Source organism: Ictalurus furcatus, chromosome 7 (assembly GCF_023375685.1).
Source record: "Ictalurus furcatus strain D&B chromosome 7, Billie_1.0, whole genome shotgun sequence".
Lineage (NCBI taxonomy): Eukaryota > Metazoa > Chordata > Actinopteri > Siluriformes > Ictaluridae > Ictalurus > Ictalurus furcatus.
The window spans coordinates 256,350-274,055 of NC_071261.1; the positions used below are offsets into that span (position 1 = coordinate 256,350).

The 17,706-nt window shown below is 41.9% G+C and overlaps 1 protein-coding gene across 2 annotated transcripts; it reads left to right on the top strand.

Moving 5' to 3' along the window:
- The first annotated feature begins 1,554 nt into the window (after nucleotides 1-1,554).
- Nucleotides 1,555-16,842, top strand: dhx9 (DEAH (Asp-Glu-Ala-His) box helicase 9). 2 transcript variants are annotated; one of them, XM_053627945.1, is made up of 28 exons: nucleotides 1,555-1,651; nucleotides 2,568-2,692; nucleotides 2,784-2,924; nucleotides 3,090-3,198; nucleotides 3,291-3,427; nucleotides 3,615-3,763; nucleotides 6,107-6,153; nucleotides 6,306-6,442; nucleotides 6,538-6,627; nucleotides 8,299-8,454; nucleotides 8,597-8,674; nucleotides 8,802-8,993; nucleotides 9,130-9,271; nucleotides 11,412-11,494; nucleotides 11,617-11,773; nucleotides 11,899-11,996; nucleotides 12,161-12,374; nucleotides 12,475-12,569; nucleotides 12,655-12,728; nucleotides 12,871-13,023; nucleotides 13,212-13,372; nucleotides 13,495-13,606; nucleotides 13,710-13,871; nucleotides 14,045-14,172; nucleotides 14,342-14,571; nucleotides 14,669-14,784; nucleotides 14,907-15,107; nucleotides 15,296-16,842. In XM_053627945.1, exons 2-28 carry the CDS (start codon nucleotides 2,582-2,584, stop codon nucleotides 15,633-15,635), a joined length of 3,813 nt encoding a protein of 1,270 aa, XP_053483920.1. In that variant the 5' UTR covers nucleotides 1,555-1,651; nucleotides 2,568-2,581; the 3' UTR covers nucleotides 15,636-16,842. The 2 variants fall into 2 exon arrangements, with proteins under 2 accessions (XP_053483920.1, XP_053483921.1); XM_053627946.1 differs by lacking the exons at nucleotides 1,555-1,651; nucleotides 2,568-2,692; nucleotides 2,784-2,924; ... (1 more) ...; nucleotides 3,291-3,427; nucleotides 3,615-3,763 and adding an exon at nucleotides 4,756-5,892.
- The last annotated feature ends 864 nt before the right edge of the window (nucleotides 16,843-17,706 follow it).

The following is a 17,706-nucleotide window of genomic DNA, read 5'->3' on the forward strand; positions in this document are numbered from 1 at the left end:
CCACACTCCATACCAGTAGGTGGCGGTAATGCATTCACTTGGTTTTTTGCTAAGTAGAAGACCCAGCACGACTCAAATATACTAAGATGGATCAAAAGACCCAAAATCAGGTAGAACAGCAGTAGCAGTATATATTCCTCAGCACAAAGTTAAAATAGCAAAAAGAGTGACTGATCATATATCTGTATTTATGACAGAATTGATAGCTTTTCCCTGGCATTACAGTGGGTTGAAGATAAACAGCCTGAAAGTTATGTGATATGGAACATGGGGCACAAGGCGGGGTACACCCTGGACAGGTGGCAATCCATCGCAGGGCACAATTACATACACATTCACACACCATGGACACTTTGGACATGCCAATCAGCCTACTATGCTTTTGCACGAATTACTGCATGCATGCAGCGTGGCATGGAGGCGATCAGCCTGTGGCACTGCTGAGGTGTTCTGGAAGCCCAGGTTGCTTTGATAGCGGCCTTCAGCTTGTCTGTATTGTTGGGTCTGGTGTCTCATAGATTCTCTATGGGGTTCAGGTCAGGTGAGCTGGCTGGCTATTCAAGCACAGTAATACCATCCATCCATCCATCCATCCATCTTCTACCGCTTACTTCTTTTGAGGGTCACGGGGAACCTGGAGCCTATCCCAGGGACACAGTAATACCACGGTCAGTAAACCAGTTACTAGAAGTTTTGGCACTGTGGGCAGGTGCTGAGTCCTGCTGGAAAAGGAAATCAGCATCTCCATAAAACTCGTCAGCAGATGGAAGCATGAAGTGCTCTAAAATCTCCTGGTAGATGCTGCATCAACTCTCGACTTGAGAAAACACACTGGACCAACACCAGCAGATGACATGGCACCTCAAATCATCACTAACTGTGGAAACTTCACACTGGACTTCAAGCAGCTCAGATTCTGTTCCTCTCCACTCTTCCTCCAGACTCTGGAACCTTGATTTCCAAATGAAATGCAACATCTACTTTTTTTTCATTTTCCCTGTGATTGTGGTTGTGTACTGAATTAGACTGAGATTCAGAAAACCTTTGCAGGTGTTTTTAGTTAATTAGCTGATTAGAGCTCTTCTCAGGTCGACATTTCTGTATTATAAATTCTTTACTCTAATAGTTTGAGATACTTGATTTTTTATTTCCATGAACTATAAGCCATAATCATAAAGATTCAATCAAACTGGGCTTAAAATATTTCATGTTATGTGTAATGAATCTAGAATATGTGAAAGTTCCACTTTTTGAATTCAATTACGGAGAAATAATGAACTTTTCCACGATATTCAAATTTTTTGAGAGGCACCTGTATATAAAATAGAGAAAGATTGCAATTATTCCAAGCAGTGAAAGAATGGGGAGTAAGTAATTATTCACTCAAGGACATATTTGGAGATGAAACAGATGATAGAATTCATAGGGAATTTTATTTAGATTTTTTATGTTACAGGATTGGTAACTAGGATTTAAATAGTAGGGTTTTTCCTGCTCAACCAAGTTGTGCTCTATACTCCAGCCCTGTAGGTGGCAGAATTGCACCTTCTAGTTGGTTTGCCAACCGCTATACAAAAAATAGAAGAAGACGTCCCTTCTCTATGCTGTGTAGCGGGGAAGATATTGATTCTTGTGCGTTTGTGGAGGCATTGTGAGTTACCTCCTTCTTACTGTTTATTACAGGCCATTAACATCATCATCATCATCATCATCATCATGTTGTGTCATGTTTGGTCTTTTTGAAACATTTTTTTAAAATGGCCGCTTCCGCTACATGTTAGTCCGCGGAGCCGATCTGTTATTAAATTATTACGTTCAATTCAGCGCGTTTTAGATAATATGTTGGAAACGTTCGAACTAGCAGTCATGTAAATTATATTGCATTTTAAACACATTCGCCAAAATAATAAAATTAGTTAGGTGTTTCTTTGCTAGATAACGAAGCTAGCATGCTAGTTTCGATAAACAATCAAAACATCTTTATTGTGACGTCAGAACACTTGGCGGACATTTTGGTGATGCTCCTGGCATTGTGTCTAATTCTGCGGTTTTATCCACATATTTGTCCGATTCTCAAACTGTATATGGTCAATAGAACTGTTTTGGGCGGGATATTTCGCCAGCCAAAATCGGAATTAATTTAAAAAACGATCAAAGGAGAATTGACCTTCTATATGTTTGATTAGTATAACACCGTTGTGGCAACCGACCGATCAGCATAGTTTGTCCCGCCCTTATGCTTTGTTATTAGGTCTCCTTTTTTTTCTTTTTTTTTTTTTAAATACACAAATAATTACTTTGTGGTGCCATGACTGTCAGCAAGTTATAATCTTTGATAAAGTTCTGTTCTAAATGTCTTTAGGACATGTTTTGATATGCACATGTTCATGACTATTCATGATATGCAGATGATTCCGTGAAGTCATTTGGTACCTTGTAGTTAGCTAGTCGGTTAGTCTGTAACAGTTTGTAATCTGTTTATCGTTTTACAGCTAGCCTTAATTACGGTTTATTCCTTATCTCATTAAGGTTATGTCAGGGTTTTTTTTTTTGTTGTTGTTGAACAGGTGAGCCCTTGACCATGGGGGACATAAAAAATTTTCTGTACGCCTGGTGCGGAAAAAAGAAGTTGACTCCGAACTACGATATCCGGGCGGCGGGAAATAAGAACAGGCAGAAGTTTCTGTGTGAGGTAAGTTCAACAGGATGGTCTTTCACATCGACTACATGGTAAATGTGTGTGTATCAATTCAGACATGTCTTAACGCGATGCCTACCCATAGGTGAGGGTTGACGGTTTCAGTTACATCGGAATGGGAAACTCCACCAATAAGAAAGATGCCCAGGCCAATGCAGCAAGAGACTTTGTAAATTATCTGGTCCGTGTTGGAGAGATGAGTGCTTCTGAAGTACCTGCTTTAGGGGTAAGTATCAGTGGTATAATAAACATTTTCGAATAGATCATGTGTGACCCCAAAGAAGACGCTGTTAGGATTTTTGCAGTAGTGGAAAAGAATGAGGGATACAAGATATTGGCTTGATGAAATATGCTTAGTGTGCATGAGAACTTTCTGTCCTTCTGTTAACAGGCCAGTTTTCCAGATGTTCCTGATGGTGGAGGAGGTGAAGGAAGTGGGTTTGGGACTCTGCCTTCCAGTGGTCCTTTGCCTCCACATTTACTTGTGAAACAAGAGATAGGTACGATGAATATGATTTTGGTTGTACAATGCTACGATGGTGTTGAATCTGTTGTAAAAGTGACTCACTCTAAATCTTGTTCTCGCTCCCAGAGACTACTGAGCCGAGCGCCGTTCCGGTTCCTGGAGTGACTGGTCTCGGCTACTCTGGCATGAATAATCCTCAGTGGGACCGAGGTGCTAACCTACAGGACTACTACTCCAGGAAAGAGGAGCAGGATGCAAAAGCTGTATGATATAATTTGAGTACTTTTAGTCAAATGAACAAACGGGCAAAACTAAAATCTCCAGCATGTTGAGTACCCATGAGTATTACCATACGAATGTGACATTTTATATAAGCAATTTTACTTCCTAATTTGTGTTCTTGAGTGCACATTAAGCCTTTTTTTTATCTTTATTTATTTTCCTCACCAGACCCTGGAGTCTGAGGAAGTAGATCTAAATGCCGGTCTGCACGGAAACTGGACTTTGGACAACGCAAAGGCTCGTCTGAACCAGTTCTTTCAGAAAGAGAAAGTCCAAACAGACTACAAATACAACCAAGTGGGACCAGACCACAACAGGTTTGAAAGCCACAAAAAAAAAGAGAAAAGAAATACTTCATCCATAACTCAGAATGCATATTAGAAAACCAAGGAGCGTAGAATTTTAGATACACTACACCACAGAAGTTTGGAAGCAACACTAACATAGACAGTAAACAGAGAGACACATCTCTATATGCAATGAAAAAGGTGTAGCTAAATGTCTAGAGAAATATCGGACACCTATATGATTCCTTGTTTGATTTAAATAACATCTTTTGGAAAGTTGCCACATTTGCTATTTTTACAATTTAAAACAATGCAAGTTGGTTACTTGGAAGAACCACCTTTGGCTACAAGCTTTTCACATTGGGGTCCTGCTATTTTTGCCCGTTCTTCTTGGCACACTCGTTTAAGCTCTTGTCAAACTGGCTGGAGACTGTTTGGTGAACTGCAGTTTTCAAGTCTTGCCACCAATTATAACTCAGATTTGAGGTCTCTGTTTTGACTGGGGCATTCTACCAAGCCAGAGCCATTTCTCCCTGCAGTTCTCAGATGGTTTCTCACTGAAGCTAAGCAGGGTACCAGGCCAGTACCTGGATGGGAGACCTCCGGGGAAAACTAGGGTTGCTGCTGGAAGTGGTATTAGAGAGGCTAGCAGCGGGCGCTCACCCTTTGGTCTGTGTAGGTCCTAATGCCTCAGTATAGTGACGAGGACACTATACTGTAAAAACAGCACTGTCTCTCGGATACGATGTTAAACCGAGGTCTTGACTCTCTCTGTGGTCATTAAGAATCCCAGGACAGTTATCATAAAACAGAGTAGGGGTGTAACCCTGGGTCCTGGTGAAATTCCCCCACTGTCCCTTCTCTATCATGGCCCCCTACTAATCCCCATCTCTGAATTGGCGACATCACTCTCTCCTCTCCACCAATAGCTGGTGTGTGGTGGGTGTTCTGGTGCACTTTGGCTGCTGTCGCATCATTCAGGTGGATGCTACACACTGGTGGTGGTTGAGGAAGGCAAACCCCCCTTTTGGAAGGCAAACCCCGACTGCATTCTCAAGTCTCTTGCAGACGGGAACAGGGTTTTCTTCTAGGATTGCCCTGTATTTGGTTTCATCCCTCATCTTTAACCCTGATCAGTGTCTCATCCCTGCTGATGAAAAGCATCCCCATCCTACCCCTCCCCCTAAAACATCATCACCGTGCTACCACCACCATCCATGCTTCACTGTCAGAACGATGCTTTCGAGGTGATGAGCAGTGTTTGGTTTCCACCAGGTGAAAGTATGTAGATATTTTGTGCAGGTTCATGCTGTCGTCGTCTTATTAGTATTCTTATTATCGTTATATAAAACAACTGTCCATTTCAGCTCTGTATAGCAAAAAATGCTGAAAATTTCAAGGGTTGTGAATATTTGCGCAAGGCACTGTACATCCGACCCTCACGTTTAGGCACTCCTGTAGGCTGACTAACTGAACAGAGAGGGAAATTGGGATTTGATATTTGTTAATAGTATCCTAATAGTTCACTGTAAAATCTGTTACCGTTAAAATCAGGGGAAATCACCGAATCGGTGTGAGATTTTGGGAGAACGTCTTTAACATAATCCTAAAGTGTTTTTGAACCCGCTGCTTGCTTCCACATCTTCAGCCTGTAGTGTCGGTCGATTCGAGTGTATGTTTTTCTGTTGGACTTGTAATTGAATGAGAGAACTCCTTGGTGTACATTAAACCCCAAAGGGCTCTCGTGCAAAAAACAACTGTAAAATCATTAACAAAGTTCTGTTTACTATTCTGTCTATTACTATACTTTTCATAAACATTGAACTTGACATTTGAAGGATTTAAGGAGATAAGCTGGGGGGGATAATGATACCAGAAATCACAACCTTTTTATTTGTGCTAAACATGGGCATCGCTTAGGCTGCACTAAGGTGCCACATGGAGGGCTTGATTTGGAAGAGTGCTGGAGGTGTTTGTGGGGGTGTGGTACCGGCTGGTTGTGATTTCTGGTGTCACTCCATCAGGAACGGAGGCTCCCGTGGTCGCGATGGAAGCGTTGATGGTTGGAAGTCTGGCAGAAAAACATACCTACTCAAGATGAGGCAGTGACATGCGGACACTCTTTTATTCATGACATGGGGTTCAGTTGCTAGGCAGAGGTCAGTTCTTTTAACGGAACTGTATAAATGTGCGTGTGGTATCCTCTTGCTTTTTAAAATGTTTGAGGTTTATTAACTGTTACTTTTAAGATGTTAATAGTACTGGACTTAAAGCCATACAGATAATTTGTAACTGCTTTTTGATTCACATCTTTTCCTTTTTTTTTTTTTTTTTTTTTTTTCTTTTTCTCCTTAAACAATCTTGTACTTGTAGGAGCTTCATTGCTGAAATGACTATCTTTGTGAAACAGCTGCGTAGGAGTAAGTATCTTTAATCTTTTGTGTTTCATGTTTACTTTGCACTGTCACCGGTCGACCTTGTACAAGAGGAAATGTCAGCACAATGCCAGTTCTGCTCTAGAATTTCTACATTATAGTGCGTTATTGTTGTGTGTGTGTTTAATAATGTGCAGATATTTTTGCTCGTGAGCATGGCTCCAATAAAAAGCTGGCCGCCCAGTCGTGCGCTCTTTCCCTGGTCCGTCAGTTGTACCATCTCGGCGTCATCGAGGCTTTCACGGGACAGACCAAGAAGAAAGAAGGAGAGACGGTGAGTTGAACACCTCGCACGTGTCCGGAGAAGTAGAACGGTATTGGGACGGTACGGTTTAACCGTCTTTGGTGATGTTACCATTTCTTTGCCAGCTGGAGGTGTATAACGTGAATGTTAGCGACGAGCTGAAGCATCAGCTACGGAGCGTCATCCAAGAGCTTGGCATCCAGGTTCCTCCACCTGTAAGTATTAATGTCCAATCCTGTCCTTTATCATGTGGTCATCAGCCAATCATAGGGCAGCAGCGTGACGCATTAAAAAGCTTCGGTGAACATTCACGTCACGCGTTTTAGAAGAATGTGATCCCGGTGACTTTGACCTTGGCGTGGTTGTTGGTAACAAGCAGGCTGTTTTTGAGAATTTTTTAAACTCCTTGGATTTTCATGCACGATTTTTTTTGCCTGGGTGAACTCTAAAAACTGAGAAGAACAGTAACTCGGATAATCACTCTTTTCAAACGAACCGCAAAGCATTGTCAGGAACCTTGATGTGGACTGGCTACAACTGTAGAAGAGTCTGAATTCTCACAGTAACTTGATAGTTAAAGATTTGGAAAACCTTGCCTAGGTGCTTCTATTTTTGTTTTGTTTTACATGAATGTAAAGGTTGTAGGGCTGCACGATTATGCTCAAAATGATGATCATGATTATTTTATTAAATTTTTTAAGGGACAACATTTTTATTGCACTTTCACATTAAATAAACCGACCGCTGCTTTCACCTCCATGTTGTGCGACATTCCTGCTAATGTACAAATCTTTGCATCAAATTAGACTGGTCCTTAAAGTTCATCATCTCGTAGAAGTAAAATATAAATAAAATTCTACACAAAATATAGGATAAGTAAAAATAAATACCATCAACCAAATGAAAATATGCATCAAATATAACAATATGCAACCAAATGAAAACAATTCAGGCGAATGCAGAAAAGTCAATATCAGCGTTTACAGGAGGAGAGACGCAGACAGATCTCCCAATAGAGCGGTGCAGGGACAACGTCATTCTGTACTGGAACCCGGGAGTTATCATCACACCGGTTCCCTCCACAAAAACCCAACAGGATTTTCACACAGACTTTTGGATTATCACAAAAAATAATCTGTGACCAACAAAAGTTTACAACGCTAACACGTCCTGTCCATCAAGATCATCTTCACAAATGAACACGTACGCTTTAAAGGAACTACACCACGGTCGCTCGACTTCAACGCCACCATCACCGGGCTTCCGACTACTCCAAACGTTATTTAAAACGTTTTCCAGAATACGGCTTTACTCTGTAGATGAACCTTGTCCACTTTTTTTGGGAGTTGTGCACAGCAAACCTGAACCAGTTTATCCGCAGAGACTTTTCCTGTTCAGCGCGACGATGTTTAACGTCCCCGACGACATCTGTAGTCTCATTTAGCAACATGTTAGCGACCGCCTTTTCCAATACACTTAAAAGCTTTAAAAAATCATGCGTGGGGTATTACTGTTCTTTTTTATGTCGTAGAATAAAACCTGAAAATACTTTTGTTCACCACAGACCTTATTCCAGGGTTTTTACCAAAATCCCATTCAAAAAACCCACTGACCTCGGGACGATGTAACCGGAAGGGATAAAATGCTAACTCGTTTCCAGGTTTTGGCGTTACAAATTGACGTCATCCCTGCGCTCTCTATAGTGACTTGCTGTAAGTGTAGGAAGCGCTTGATTTGATCTGCAGCGGAGTTTTCTATGAGCGGAGGATGAACTTTAAACGTCAGTATCGCAGTCGATCATGTTCGTGTAACTGTGGGCCGTCAACATCAAGATCGTTATTCGATTAATCGTGCAGCCCTAAAAGGTTCCTTTTTGTGTCCCCCAGGATCCTAGTGGTCCAGTGTCTTTGATTCAGGGAAAGTTGGCGCACTTTGAGCCGTCCCAGAAGCAGAACACAGGAGGTGTGGTGCAGTGGTCTCCTCCTCAGATCAACTGGAACCCTTGGACCAGCAGCAACATCGATGAGGGACCTTTGGCTTTTGTAAGTTTATTGGTGTTTTTATTCTCTCGGAGAATGAATGTTTTTAGATTTTTCACTGAGGAATTTTTTTTTTACATAAATTTTATCTGAAAATGGGTTTTTATATATATTTTTTCCCCACCCACTACGAACCTGTTGGCAGTGCACCCCAGAGCAGATCAGTTCTGACCTGCAAAGCGAACTCCGCTACCAGTTAGATCATGACCCCATCCTGCAGGAGGTGAGATGAGGGGGATATGCTCCATAAGCACGGTTTTCAAAGACCATTCTACTTTCTTCAGCATACTAATCATCAGGGTTATCGTTCTAGTCGTTCAGTAGTTTGTTTTTGTTTGTATGTTTGGCAGAGGCTGCATGAGCGAGAGCAGTTGCCTGTTAAAAAGTTTGAAGAAGAGATCATGCGCACGATCAACAGCAGTCCGGTAGTGATCATCCGCGGGGCCACCGGCTGCGGAAAGACCACTCAGGTGCCGCAGTACATCCTGGACCAGTACATTCAAGAAGGAAGAGCCTCTGAGTGCAACATCGTCGTCACCCAGGTGAGCTGCTACACCCCGGATTCAGCAGAGTTTAATCGTTAGGCTTGTTACAGATTTTTTTTTTTTTTTTTTGTGTGTGTGCGCATTAGCAAACACACTGCATATTAACTCTGAACAAATCTGGTTTCTAACGTAGCCTCGGCGAATCAGCGCAGTGTCTGTGGCTGAGCGCGTGGCGTATGAGAGAGCTGAGGATCTTGGGAAGAGCTGCGGGTATAGCGTGCGTTTTGAGTCCATCCTGCCAAGGCCGCATGCCAGCATCCTCTTCTGCACCGTCGGTGAGTGGACATCAGACCCGCCGGCCTTCACACCTTCTGCGCAGTATTCATGTGCTCGGTTATTTGGAGAGGGGGAAAAAATAGTAGTATAAAATAATACGATTTTGACTGCCCACGATTAAATGAACATGATCGACTGCGATACTGACATTTAAAGTTTGTCCTCCACTAATAGAAAACTCTGCTGCAGATCAAATCAAGCGCTTCCTACACTACAGCCAATCACCTTAGAGAGACGCAGGGATGATGTCATTTTGTAGTGCCAAAATCCCGAAACGGAGTTAGCGTTTTAGCCCTGGAGCGGCCAGCTTCGCTTCGCGCTCCAGCGCTTTGCTAAATGGCACTACAGAGGTTGTCAGGGACATTAAACGTCATCACACCGAACGGGGAAAAAACTTCGCAGATAAACTCAGGGCTCTACAGTACCACAATTTCACTCGCATTTGTGACTGAAAAGTACTTTGTGTGACTGTGAATAAATATTTATTTGCACCGGTGCAAGTGACCTGTTCGGAGTTGTATAATACAATCAGAATAAAAACTACAGGGAGTCCAAAATGCATCTACACCATGCAACAGTTACTTTCACACTGCTTTTCATCTCCTCAGTCCACTGTACGAGTGTGTAAATACTGCAGAGAAGTCATCATGATGACGAGGAACACTGAACATTTGCTTCAACTTCCTGATCTCACAAACCGCCATCTTTTATTGATCCCGCAAAATGACCTGAACTTTCACCTGCTCGTGTAGACACAGCAGCGTCGGGCAGAGTAAATTAATAATAACGCTACAAGGTGGGTTTAATTCAAACTTCTTTATTAAATAATTCCAAACCAATCATAATCAAGAATAGCAACTGTTCCGTCTGTAAACATACAGGACACTGCAGCTCTCCTTCACTAACTCTAATTCACTCCATTTAAACTCATGGTTGCCAGATATCGCTAGAAAAGTCAACATGGAAACTGGAGTTTTGATTAATCCCCCAAAACACAGACATGGGCACTGTACTGGCGAACTGATCTAAAAGGAACAACTGAAAAACGAACAAACAAACAGAAAACTAATAAAATGTAAAGACAGAAAATGTGCTTAATTATAAATAAATCATTTAATATAAAAAATAGATATTATAATAACGTCATAAAATGAGAAATTAAGTGATGTTTAATTACTATGAGTTGCATTTAATATCAATTTGACATTAAGAGAAGTTCACTATTCCCATTAAAGGCTATTAGCCTTTTTTCTTAATGTGGATCATTTTTGTGTTAGTCTACTTTTAATTAGGACTCTGTTGTTTTTAAGGTATTTAAAAGTAAACATTTTATGCTGTTTATTTATCAATTAACCAACAGTATTTCTCATTGCTATTATTTTAATTCAATTAACAGTGACCATGAGCAGAGAGCTTACATTTAACTGTTTATGATAGACTGTATGATTAAAGTTTAAATTAAAAAAGATTGGTATATGGATCGGTATCGGCTGTAAAAATCCTGATCGGAGCATCCCTAATGAACAGCATTAAACTAAAGCACTGTGCATCTGACGGGTAAATGAACTCACCCAATCACATCCTATATGAGATTATTCAGATATCTACACAATACACACAGAGCGGTTCGAGAACTGACTCCAGCCCGGAACCATGACAGTGGAAATGTCTAATAGTGTAGCTTTAAATATATTTAAGAGGAGCAGACTTCACACACTGAACATTGAGGTTTCTTGAATTTTTGTTTAGTATTGTTTTGTTGTATTTTTGTTTTGTTGTATTTGTTTATAAGGTGAACAGGTTAACGGTTGTTTTGTGCATACAGTCTGTAAAATGAACTGAAAATATTAGATTTAGTTTATCAGAAGGTAAATTAATGTGTCATGGCTCACACTATGTTCCTAAATTCTGTCATAATTGACAAATTCAAGGTTTCTCATGCTACCTGTGTGTTATATTGTGGCATGAGAACTTAATGAATATGAAAGTGCAATAAAAAATGTTGTCACTAAAATCAATTAATAATCGAGATCTCAATATTGATCAAAATAATCGGGATTATCATTTTGGCCATAATCGTGCAGCCCTACTTTTCTTGATTCTTCATAACTTGCCTTCTTTTGGTTCCTTCATTGTAAGGGGTTCTCCTGAGGAAGCTGGAAGCCGGAATTCGAGGGATCAGCCACGTGATCGTGGATGAAATCCATGAGCGAGACATAAACGTAAGTCGATTCGTTTCAAATGTATTCAGTGTCTGATTCCTGAATTGGAAGCTGTCCAAGTTCGTGTGATTTTTAAATTTAAAAAATAAAAAATTCAAGCATGGTTTTGTCTTCGTCTCCAGACCGATTTCCTGATGGTGGTGTTAAGAGACGTGATCCACGCCTTCCCCGACGTCCGCGTCGTCCTCATGTCCGCCACCATCGACACGACCATGTTCAGAGAATACTTCTTCAACAGTCCCATCATAGAAGTGTTTGGACGCACGTACCCCGTGCAGGGTACGTAATTAGCGGACCCCCGTCACTTTATTTTATTATTTTATTGTTTTAAAGAAATGTTTGTGGGAAGTTGTGCAAGAGAACTTTATATATATCGCCATGCTGAAAAGAAAAATGTTCTCCAGAGTATTTCCTGGAGGACTGCATTCAGATGACCGGGTTTGTCCCGCCGCCGTCTGATAAGAAGCGAAAAGACAAAGACGAGGAAGGTGGTGAGGAGGAGGTACGCGAGAGCGTTTTTGAGTCTTGAGTCCGTCAGATCCGAGCTTGTTTTCTGTAAATCTGTTTAAAAATTCTTTTTAATGTAGACAGTATGTTAGGTACTCGGGTGCGAGTACATTTTCCTGACATCACGTTGCCTCGCGTGGGGGTTTCTGTGTTCCACAGGTCAACTGTAACCTGGTGTGTGGACCCGAGTACGGTCCGGAGACGAAACGCTCCATGGCCCAAATGAACGAGAAGGAAACGCCGTTCGAGCTGATCGAGGCGCTGCTGAAATACATCGAGACGTTACAAGTGTCCGGGGCCGTGCTGGTCTTCCTGCCCGGCTGGAATCTCATCTATTCCATGCAGAAACACTTGGAGATGAACGCACATTTTGGTCGGTTAGACTTTGTAGTTCAGTCGTGTTGTATTGTTGAGTAAGCTTAAGCTGCCGATGAAGCTCGCTCATCTGCGCGGTTTTGTTTTGCGTGTACTAGGTAGCAATCACTACAGGATCCTGCCTCTCCACTCTCAGATCCCCAGAGAGGAGCAAAGGCTGGTGTTTGAGCCTGTACCTGACGGCGTGATCAAGGTGTGTTTGTGCGTTTTTAACATCGGGTTTAACATTACTGTAAAATACGCAGCTCCCTCACTAACCTGTTCGATCGTGTTTGCAGGTTATTCTATCAACAAATATTGCCGAGACCAGCATTACAATCAACGACGTGGTCTACGTCATTGACTCCTGCAAGTATGTTCTATGTTGATTAAGAAATCTTGCACATCAGCTTTGCATAATGTTTCTCAACGTCCATCTGATCTGCTTGAGCATGTTTTGTTTTTGAAGGTTTTATTTATTATTATTATTATTCACTGTGATTCTGACTCCACAGACAAAAGGTGAAGCTATTTACTGCGCATAACAACATGACCAACTACGCCACTGTTTGGGCATCCAAAACCAACCTGGAGCAGCGAAAGGGCCGAGCTGGCCGCGTCAGACCGGGCTTCTGCTTCCACCTGTGCAGCAAAGCACGCTTTGAGAAGTATGCGCGCGTTAATTTAACACCCGAGCGAAACTATCCCCGTTCTCACGGACGTACTGATTCCCAGTCTTTAGCGAAATTTTCTTTTATTCTCTGTTAACGTTTGTGTTGGGGTTTTTTTTGTTTGGGTTTTTTTTTTTTGAGAAATATTCCATTGCCAATTACCCTGTGATTTACCCACTCTGTAGATTGGAGACCCACATGACTCCGGAGATCTTCCGCACGCCGCTGCACGAGGTGGCGCTCAGCATCAAGCTTCTCCGGCTCGGTGCTATCGGCCATTTTCTGGCCAAAGCGATCGAGCCACCTCCTCTGGACGCCGTCATCGAAGCCGAACACACCCTCCGAGGTAGCTCATCACACCACGGCCTTGCAGATTAGTCCAAACTGTTACTTTAAATGGCCAGTAAGATTAAATTAAACTACGTGGGGAATTAAATTTTATTTATTTACTTTTAAATTTTCCCCCAGAGCTAGATGCCCTCGACGCTAACGACGAGCTGACCCCGATGGGACGCATCCTAGCACGACTTCCCATTGAGCCTCGTCTGGGAAAGATGATGATCATGGGCTGTATCCTAAAGTAGCTGATTTGGTGTTATTTTTATTTTTTTTTAAAACATTTCTTATTTGCTTGCCACGACTGTTTAATGATTTACACGAGTCGTGTGTGTGTGTGTTTCTAGCGTCGGAGATGCCGTTTGCACCATTTCCGCCGCCTCGTGCTTCTCCGAGCCGTTCATCAGCGAGGGCAAGCGTTTAGGGTTTGTTCACAGGAACTTTGCAGGCACACGATTCTCTGACCACGTGGCCCTACTTTCTGTCTTTCAAGCCTGGGATGAAGTTAGGTAGGGATGTCCTGCTTTTGCTCTAAACTGTGTACGAATGCACGTATATGCACAGATTTATGTATTTATCTTTTTTACAGCCCCTGATAATGTTTTATGTCCTAAAGGATTTTATGAAGTAATGAACACATGGGTATGGGGATTTATTTTTAAAAAGTGTTTATCTTGTTTAGGATGGGTGGCGAGGAGGCAGAAGCCAGGTTCTGTGAGCACAAGCGTTTGCATATGTCCACTTTAAGGATGACTTGGGAAGCCAAAGTCCAGCTAAAGGATATCCTAATTAACACCGGTTTTCCTGAAGGTATGTAAACGGTTCTTTAATCAACCAGCTAATAGTGAGCACTGTTATTAAGGTGATGCTTTTCATAAAATGCTTTGTTCTGGCATTTCTTTAATTCTTTCTTATTTTCATTATCCTCAGTTAAGAACTACGTGAATGTTTGTTTGATAAAAAAAATTCTTCTATACAGAGTGCCTAATGAATCAGGTGTTTAACAACGTGGGGCCGGACAACAATCTGGACGTGGTGATCTCCTTGCTGACTTACGGCTCCTACCCCAACGTCTGTTACCACAAAGAAAAGAGGAAAATCTTGACTACTGAAGGTCGAAACGCGCTCATCCATAAGTCTTCCGTTAACTGCCCCTTCTCCAGTCAAGACCCGAGCTACCCGTCACCTTTCTTCGTCTTCGGGGAAAAGGTCCGCGCTGTGCTCATCCTGGCCCCTAAAACAAATGATGCGTCATCGTTTGTTAATCGCAGCTGTTAACGTCAAATGCTGTTTGTAATTATTGCAGATTCGAACCCGAGCCATTTCAGCCAAAGGGATGACCATGGTCAGCCCTCTGCAGCTTATTTTGTTCGCTGCCAAGAAAATCTCATCTGACGGAGAGGTGGTCGTACTTGATGACTGGTAAGTTTAGAAAATGGCCGCATTGTCACATTTTTTGGTTTGTCCCGTAAGATAGATGAAAGAGTTGCCACTCCCCTACCGGTTGTTGCCCCTTGAAGGACGTGAGTTTATTCCGTTCACAGGATCAACCTGCGTATTGAGCATGAAGTAGCTGGTAGCATCGCAGGACTAAGAGCTGCGATGGAGGCTCTAGTGGTGGAAGTGACCAAAGACCCAGAGTACATCAGAAGTATCGATCCCACCAATGAACGCCTGCTGAATGTCATTCGGCTCCTCTCCAGACCCTCTTCTGCGGGACTCAACCTCATGACCAGCAATCCACGGTGAGTTTCCCCATTCACTTGAGCACTGTTTGCCCTCCTGTCATATTTTTGAAAACAAATTTATTCAGACTACTGAAAGAATTGTGAACAGAGATAAGGAATGCATTTTAGTCCAAAAATGGCACATTTGTGAGAGAATGTACCTGCTGTAGTATACATCCCATAATTTAAAAAAATTTTCCCCTCAGTTTTGGAGATGGTCCACGACCTCCGAAGATGTCCCGGATGGATGGCGGAGATGGAGGGTTCCGGGGTCGGGGAGGATACAGAGGAGGTGGAGGATACGGTGGTGGAGGGTACAGGGGGTCTGGGGGATACAGGGGGTCTGGGGGATACAGGGGATCTGGGGGATACAGGGGGTCCGGAGGGTACAGAGGATCTGGAGGGTACAGAGGTGGAGGTGGAGGTGGATACCGGGGGTCGGGCGAGTATCGAGGTGGAGGTGGAGGTGGAGGTGGATACAGAGGGGGTGGAGGTGGTTACGGGGGAGGTCGTGGGTTCAACAGAGGTGGATATGGAGGATTTTAGAGAGGGATTCAAAACTAGTCTTAACCTTTGCAGATGTCCGTGCCATTAGCACTATGTTCAGTGATTCCTTGCATGATTAATTTGGTCTGTTAAGAAAAGCCTGGTTTGCATAGTGGGGAATACAGGTGCATTTTTTAAAAAAAAAAAAATTTGAATATTGTGCAAAAGTTTTTTTATTTTGTCCTGTAATTCAATTCATAAAGTGGAACTTTCATATATTCTAGATTCATTACACAAAGTGAATTATTTCAAGCCTTTTTTTTTTTTTTTTAATCTCGATTTAATCTTGATTACGGCTTACAGACCTTCTGAAAAGTATGTTAATTTATGAACTGATACTTGGGCGGGGCTCCTTTCACATGAATTACTGCATCAATGTGGTGTGGCATGGAGGCGATCAGCCTGTGGCACTGCTGAGGTGTTCTGGAAGTCCAGCATGCTTTGATAGCGGTCTTCAGCTCGTCTGTATTGTCGGGTCTGGTGTCTCTCGTAGATTCTCTATGGGGTTCGGGTCAGGTGAGTCAGCTGGACAATCAAGCACGGTAACACCACGGTCAGTAAAACAGTTACTAGAAGTTTTGGCACTGTGGGCAGGTACAGAGTCCTGCTGGAAAAGGAAATCATCTCCATAAAGCTCGTCAGCAGATGGAAGCATGAAGTGATCTAAAATCTCCTGGTAGACGCTGCATGGACTCTCGACTTGAGAAAACACACTGGACCAACACCAGCAGATGACATGGCAACCCAAATCATCACCGACTGGAGAGGAACAGAATCCAAGTAGCTTGAAGTCCAGTGTGAAGTTTCCACACTCTTCCTCCAGACTCTGGAACCTTGATTTCCGTAATCATCACGATCAATAAGAAAAAAGGCTTGAAATAATTCACTTTGTGTAATGAATCTAGAATATATGAAAGTTCCCCTTTTTGAATTAAATTATGGGGAAAAATTAAGTCTTCATTGATATTAATTTTTTTTGATGCACCTGTAGTAGAAGCTATTGAAGTTGGACAATTGTTTCACAAATCTATGCATCATGGTAGAGGCTGGTACTTACAAGTTTTCCTTGGACAAATGACCCGATTATTGTTTTAATTTACTGTAATGAGTTACATGCAATGTTTTGATAAATTGCAGAGTGGTTGTGAAATTGGTATTCTTTCCATGAACGAAATGTCCCAGTAAAGTCAGTCATTAAAATATGAAATGAGCGTCATCATTTATTTAACACATAAATAATGCATCACTATTACAAATATTGGTTTAAAGTTAAGAACTCCAAACTGCTGTTAGTACACAGCTTGCTGAAGTACATTTTATCAACCTCTGAACTATTAATGGAGTTAAATATAATTATAAAGGCTCCAACAGGTCCTCTTAAGCTTTACCTGTGAATTACATGATTCCATTTTAGGAGCTGACCCACATCACCCATACTGTTGGACTCAAGCTTGTTGGTGCTGATTTCTAGACTGTTGGTTTTTTTTTTTTTTTTTATCTGTTTAGTTTCATAATCGTCTCTCTTTGCAGTTGCTCCTGAACTTCATTTATAAGGCCTTGGCCGTTAGACACCAGGATTGTCACCACAGCCATAGGTTTAGGGCAGGGGTGTTCAATCTTATCGGAAAAGGGCCGGTGTGGGTGCAGGTTTTCATTCCAACCAATCAGGAGCCCTGTGGAACAGGAAGTCATGGTTGAACAATTTCCTGTTCCTAGTCACCAAGGTGTACTAAAAAATGTAAGTGAAGATATACCAATACAGGTGCATCTCAAAAAATTAGAATATCATGGAAAAGTTCATTTTTCCCCCCCGTAATTTAATTAAAAAAGTGGAACTTTCATATCTTCTAGACTCATTACAAATAAAGTGAAATATTTCACATCAAGACTTTGTTACATGTCCTAGATGTACTGAATACTGAACTATAAAATATGAATCAACATTTATATTTCATTTTGTCTCGACTGTAAGATTTGCAAATGAAAGGTGTGTGTTTTCAAATCAGCATTTCCAAAGAGGAAGATGTTAAATTCAGTTACTGAAACTGGATAAAAATCTGTTAATCGGAGA

What these genes read in the sequence shown, in the direction of transcription:
- dhx9 (XM_053627945.1), top strand. Translation starts at nt 2,582, where the DNA reads ATGGGGGACATAAAAAATTTTCTGTACGCCTGGTGCGGAAAAAAGAAG. An exon ending in AGCCGAACACACCCTCCGAG is followed by an intron (nt 13,373 to 13,494) that starts GTAGCTCATCAC and finishes ATTTTCCCCCAG; the next exon opens with AGCTAGATGCCCTCGACGCT. An exon ending in CAAGCCTGGGATGAAGTTAG is followed by an intron (nt 13,872 to 14,044) that starts GTAGGGATGTCC and finishes TATCTTGTTTAG; the next exon opens with GATGGGTGGCGAGGAGGCAG.